At 46.8% G+C, this 6000-nt stretch overlaps 2 protein-coding genes across 3 annotated transcripts in view; one reads left to right on the forward strand and one right to left on the reverse strand.

Moving 5' to 3' along the window:
- The window catches only part of LOC105917636 (glutamate receptor ionotropic, kainate 2), a 1028886-nt gene that overhangs the window by 484499 nt on the left and 538387 nt on the right, over positions 1 to 6000 (reverse strand). The window lies entirely within an intron of this gene.
- LOC118558123 lies at positions 1715 to 5047 on the forward strand. Its single transcript, XM_036128594.1, has 2 exons — positions 1715 to 4540; positions 4630 to 5047. Exons 1-2 carry the CDS (start codon positions 3398 to 3400, stop codon positions 4633 to 4635), a joined length of 1149 nt encoding a protein of 382 aa, XP_035984487.1. The 5' UTR covers positions 1715 to 3397; the 3' UTR covers positions 4636 to 5047.

Genomic DNA, 6000 nt, shown 5'->3' on the forward strand with positions numbered 1-6000 from the left:
CCCGGCATTTCGGGGGCCCCGAAGGATGTTTTCTATTTTTGTGAACGGCCGGCAGCACAGCGGCGCTTGGCTGCGCAAACCCCGCCCGCCCGCCGGCCGCCAGTGTGCGGACCCTGCCCGCCGGCCGGCACCGCAACGGCGCTTGGCTGCGAGGGCCGATCGACGCCGCTTGCGGCTTTAACATCCTTCATATGCGGCCTATCAGCGTACCTCGAGTCGCTGTTGCACGTTCCATAACAACAATGTTTAAAAACCATGGTTAGTAGACATCTTAGACTTAGAAAAAAAAGTTTTACTTTTTTAAAGTTTATCTGCTAAATGAAAGTAAAAATTTAAATGAGTGTAGATACAAAACAAAGATTGTGCATGTCTGCATTATAAGACAGGCTCAAAGTTTCAAACTTTGAGTATTGTTTTCTTATTTGGTTTGCGTTTGAGTAAATGTAGGTTGTGTTTGTGGTTCGAGTTCCTACAAAGAAGTTGAATGCAAAAGTGTCATTAATAAATGGAAATCTGTATTTTGTTCTTCATATTTTTCAAGATGTTCTCTGTAAAAACCTTGGTCTAGAAGATGAAAATTGTTCATCTGCACCCACCTCTGCTTTTATTGAGAACCGGGGGCTGTAAAAAATCCTTCAGAGGGCATATATATATATATATATATATATATATATATATATATATATATATATATATATATATATATATATATATATATAGGGTAGTTCACGCGTGACGTCAGCGATACATCCGGGTCCCGCGGGTAGGCAAAAACAGTACTGTTCTCGTCTACTACATGACAAAACGGGTGATTTAGAGCGTACTTTTAGTTTGTTTATTTTTGGAATCTAAACAATGCCTACGACTTGTTGTGCTCCCGGTTGCACACAGAGGCATTCCAAATCGTTGGATGTACGTTTCTGTCGTATACCGAAGGACGAAGAAAGAAATGGATATTTTCAATGAAAAGAGCGCAGGCAGACACTCCCAATGGACTGGGGGAGCCATCATACTACGACAGAATTTGCAGTCTACACTTCATTTCCGGTAAATACAACTTAATTCTGCTCTAGTCATTGTTCTACTTAAACAGCGGCGGAGGGGAGGTGGCGATCACTACACGGGCAAGAGAAGCGGTAGCAGCAGCAGCCGCTGCTGCTTCAGACAACTGCGGCAGAGCAGGCAGCGGCTGCTCCGCCCGTTCACGGGCTGCGGCAGCAGAAGCCAGCGGCTGCTGCGTAAACACTACACGGGCCGGAGAAGCCGCTGCTAGCAGCAGCTTCTCTGTTGCTGTAGTGTTTACGCAGCAGCAGCGGCTACAGCAGCTGCTGCTGCTATTACGCCCCCATTCACGGGCGCTAGTACTTCTGTGTTTACGCTGCAACGTTGCCGACACCGACACCCATTTTAACAAGACAAAAACACCTAAATAATCCGTAGTGAAAAATGTTTTTTTTAACCTACCAGGCCTCTGCTGAAATGCGGCCTGTGTCCGACGCCGCTTTGTGCTGTTGCACAAACATGTGTGAACAACATCCATCCATCCATCCATTTTCTGACCGCTTAATCCCTCATGGCGTCGCGGGCGTTGCTGGAGCCTGTTTCCTGATATAAAATAATTGTAGCCGTCCAGTGGTTTCAGGGGCTTTCGTGCTCTCTTGTCCGTACTGGCCTGCCGTGTTTATAAGGCAGCTGCATATGTTACACAGGGGAAAATGTGTTTCTTTTGTATTTATTTTCACTTGTTGTGTTTTGCATGCTTGGATTGTTTTGGTTTTTCTGCTTTCCCCTTTAACAACCCAAACGCAATGGGCTGAGGCTGGTTGACTGAGGAGGTGGAGCTCACTAATTGCACAGCTGCGCTTAGGTGTCAGCAGAGGCTTATAAAAGGAGCTTGAAGAGAAGGGCAGGCAGAAGCTGACCCTGCAGGAGAACGACACACTGCCGAGCAAAGGAGCAGGTGGGATCTGCATGCCAGAACAGACGGCCTAGTACAGAGGATCAGGGCAGAGGGAGCCTCTGCCCGCGCCTGTAAGTAGCACTCTGCTTTGGAATAAAGTATTTGTCGGATGAAAGTCCTTCAAGAGGATCTTGGAGCAGAGAGGCTGGCGTCTTCCTACTTGTTTCTTTCAGCTGGGGATCGAAGGTGTGCTGCAGACGGGCGGCCTCCACCAGGCGCATCATTTCTAAGCGGAGCTCAACCCCTGGTCCTCGTTGGTGACTTTTAAGACAATTGGTTAATTGCTGTTTTTAAAGGAAGAAGAAAAGGACTCTTTTATGGTGCCACTATTGCTGTGACTGTCCTTCTGTGGAATAAATCATCTTGAACTGGACTGTTTCACTGGTTGGGTTCTTGAGTTGTTTGCTCCCCCTTGTGATCAAGACAGAGCGTGGGGCCATATTGGCCACAGCTTATTTTGGCGTTGTTGACAGGATCACAAGTAGGGAGCAGCACTCATACCCAAAGGTAAGACCGCAACATGATGATGCCAGTCTTCCCTGGTGCACCTTGGGTGCCCAAGTACAAAGGGATTGAAGGTGAACTTAAATATGTGGACTGGAAAGAACAAGTACAAGGACTTTTAAATGCTCAGGAATTAACAGAGTCAAGGAAGGTGGACATTTTAATAGGGGCTTTAGCTGGAGAAGCAAAGCAACAAGTGAATGTTTTAGATGAGACTGAACGAGATCAGGTCTGTAAAATTTTTAAGCATTTGGACACATTGTATGGTGATAATACTCCAGTTGCTGTGTTAAGGTCACATTTTTTTGGTTGCATTCAGAAACCTGATGAATCTGTAAAGTCCTTTACTTTAAGGTTGCGAGAACTGTGCTGCAGGTTGCGGCAGCGCAGCTCTACTGATGCACCTACCGATGCAAATTTATTGGACCAGATGCTACTTGGCCTGCGTGAGGGTCCTCTGTCTCACACACTCCGAGCCTATGTGCGACACAATCCTAGGGAGGACTTTGCCGCCGTTCATCGAGAAGCACTACAGCTTGAAGAGGAACATAACGGCTCTCAAAGACTACAGAGTATGTGTTTTGCAGTAGGTGAGTCAACACAGAAGCAATCGTTATCTGACTCCAACTGGAAAGAAGAACTCAAAAAGGAAATAATGCATAATGTTAAAGAACAAATGAAAGAGTTGGCCAAAGAAGTAATTAATGATATCAGACCCCTTTTACAACAAAATCAGGTGGATGTTGCTGCTTCAGGGGCGTCAAGACCACTACAAAGACGGCCTGGGTATTCCCGTGGCTGGACTAGAGATGGACAACCTATCTGCAGGCAGTGTAAGCGGGCAGGTCATATTGCCAGGTTTTGCCAAGCAGCTGATGGGGAACAGTCGGCTTTAAACTAGGTAACCCTACTGCTGAGGCCCAAGCAGTGGGGATGGGGTGTATAACTAACGACCAAGGGGCCGCAACACCATTCATTGGTAAATGTCCTACCATAGAGTTATCTATGGGTGGAGTGAGAATGACAGCTTTGCTGGATACTGGTTCTCAAGTGACATTGGTCCAGCAACAAGTAATGGACTCTTATTTCCCTCAAATGAAAAGTGATAAGTCTTTGGTGTTTACATTAAAAGCTGCTAATGGCCTCACCATCCCATATTCTGGGTATGCTATTATGGACTTTGAGGTGGAAGGACTTAAAATACCTGAAAAAGGTGTTGTGATTGTAAAGGACGACTGTTCTACCCACCCACTTATTGTGGGCATGAATGTTATTGGGGCTTGTTGGGACACTGTTTTTAAAGGTGGAACGTCAGCTCTCTCCCCTCAGAAGTGGAAGTCTCATCAGGCCTGGGAAGAGGCATTTGCTGTCTGCCAGAGGATTTCTGCCACTAGGATGGAGGGGGATTCCCTAGGTTGCGTCCGGCCTGCCTGCCGCCAGGGAATACAGGTACCACCTAACTGTGAAATAATGATTTGGGGCCGTGCTTCACAGAAGATGAGGTCCAGGAATGGGCCGGTGTTGGTGGAGGCAATACGTGGATCAGGACAATGGGGGGCAGCAAGAACTTTGTCGGTGGTTGATCGGGGTCGCCTTCCCGTCAGGGTCTGCAACCCTCACCCATATCCATTACAAATAGGGCCCTATGAGAAGTTGGGCCGACTGTATCAAGTGGAGGAGACTGAAATCCAGGGTGCTGGTGACCTTAGTCTAACTATGGGATTGGATGGGGTGGTTGAAGTTGGTGTTACCAAAGCTGTAGAGATGGAAGAATCCAACAGCTGTGAAGAGGTGAACAAACTCCTAACTTCTGTGGTTTTACCCCCAGAACAGAAGGTGGAGCTTCAGGCCTTTCTGCAGAGGTGGAAAAAGGTGTTTTCAGTGGATGAAGAAGATGTTGGCAGAACAGACTTGGTCCAGCATAGCATACACACAGGAAATGTAGCACCTATCAAACAGAGGTACCGACCCTTGCCTCCTTTAATGTACAAAGAAATGAAGACATTGCTGGCAGATATGCTGAATAAAAGGGTTATCCGTGAGAGCAAGAGCCCATGGGCCGCACCTATCGTTCTGGTGAGGAAGAAGGATGGAAGTCTGCGGTTTTGTGTAGACTACAGAAGGCTTAATGCTGTCACTCATAAGGATGCCTTTCCCCTTCCTAGGATTGAGGAGACCTTGACATCTTTAACAAAGGCTGAATGGTTTTCAACGCTGGATCTGGCCAGTGGCTACTGGCAGGTTGAGATGGATCCTAAAGACCGAGAGAAGACTGCATTTACCACGCCACTTGGCCTCTTTGAGTTTGAACGCATGCCGTTTGGGCTCTGTAATGCTCCTGCCACATTTCAGCGTTTAATGCAGCAATGTTTAAACAGCCAACTTACAGATTCTGCCTTGGTCTATTTGGATGACATCATTATATATTCACCAGACTTTTCCTCCCATCTACAACACCTCGAAACTGTCTTCCAGAGACTTTGGCAGCATGGTCTGAAACTTAGATTGGACAAATGCAAGTTTTTCCAGTCGCAGGTAAAGTTTCTTGGCCACCTTGTTGATCCGAATGGGGTGAGACCCGACCCTGAAAAGTTTGTGCTGTCAAGAATTACCCTGTTCCAAATACCGTTCGCCAGGTCAGAGCTTTTCTGGGCCTGGCTGGGTACTACAGAAGGTTTGTCCCTGGTTTCGCCAAAATGGCCCGCCCTTTGAACTCCTTGTTGACTGGGAAACCTGCTAATAAGAAGTCAGAAATAAAGGTTATTTGGTCAGCTGACTGTCAGAAAGCATTTGAACAGTTAAAGACTGCACTTGCACAAGCCCCTGTTTTGGCTTATGCTGATTTCTCCCTACCATTTGTGCTTTATACGGATGCAAGTAAACAAGGTTTGGGTGCCATCTTAGCTCAGGTGCAAAGTGGTAGAGAACATGTGATAGCCTATGCTAGTCGAAGTTTGCATCCTGCTGAACAGAACGATGCAAATTACAGCTCTTTCAAGCTGGAACTTCTGGCTTTAAAGTGGGCCATCACCGAAAAGTTTAGAGACTACCTCACAGGAGCCAAGTTTACAGTCTTTACAGATAACAATCCAGTGGCACACCTTCAAACTGCTCACCTGGGGGCAACAGAACAACGCTGGGTAGCGCAGTTGGCCTCTTTCGATTTTGTTGTAAAATATCGGGCAGGGAAGGAAAATGTTAATGCTGATGCCTTGTCCAGATATCCTGCAGACACAGCACCAGAGGTCCAAGCTGCCTATGTGACTAATGCAGCAGCTTCTCCAGATCCTCAGGAGCCTGGACTACAGACACAGGACTGGAAGACTGCTCAAGAGTCGGATATGGACCTGAAGGTTGTGCAAAGGTATGTGAGACTGGGGACTTTACCTCAAGCACAAACCAGAAAAGGATTTGTCAGTTACCACCTGCAGAATTTTGAAACAGTGGAGGAAACTCGTACTCCGGGATGGTGTTGTTTGTCGAAAAGTAACAGACTGTAAAACGAATGAAACTCTTTTCCAAGTTGTATGCCCCAC

This window comes from Fundulus heteroclitus, chromosome 3 (assembly GCF_011125445.2).
Source record: "Fundulus heteroclitus isolate FHET01 chromosome 3, MU-UCD_Fhet_4.1, whole genome shotgun sequence".
In the NCBI taxonomy this organism is placed as follows: Eukaryota; Metazoa; Chordata; class Actinopteri; order Cyprinodontiformes; family Fundulidae; genus Fundulus; species Fundulus heteroclitus.

Bases quoted from the DNA above. Each gene is read 5' to 3' on its own strand.
- LOC118558123 (XM_036128594.1), top strand. From the start codon at position 3,398: ATGGGGTGTATAACTAACGACCAAGGGGCCGCAACACCATTCATTGGT.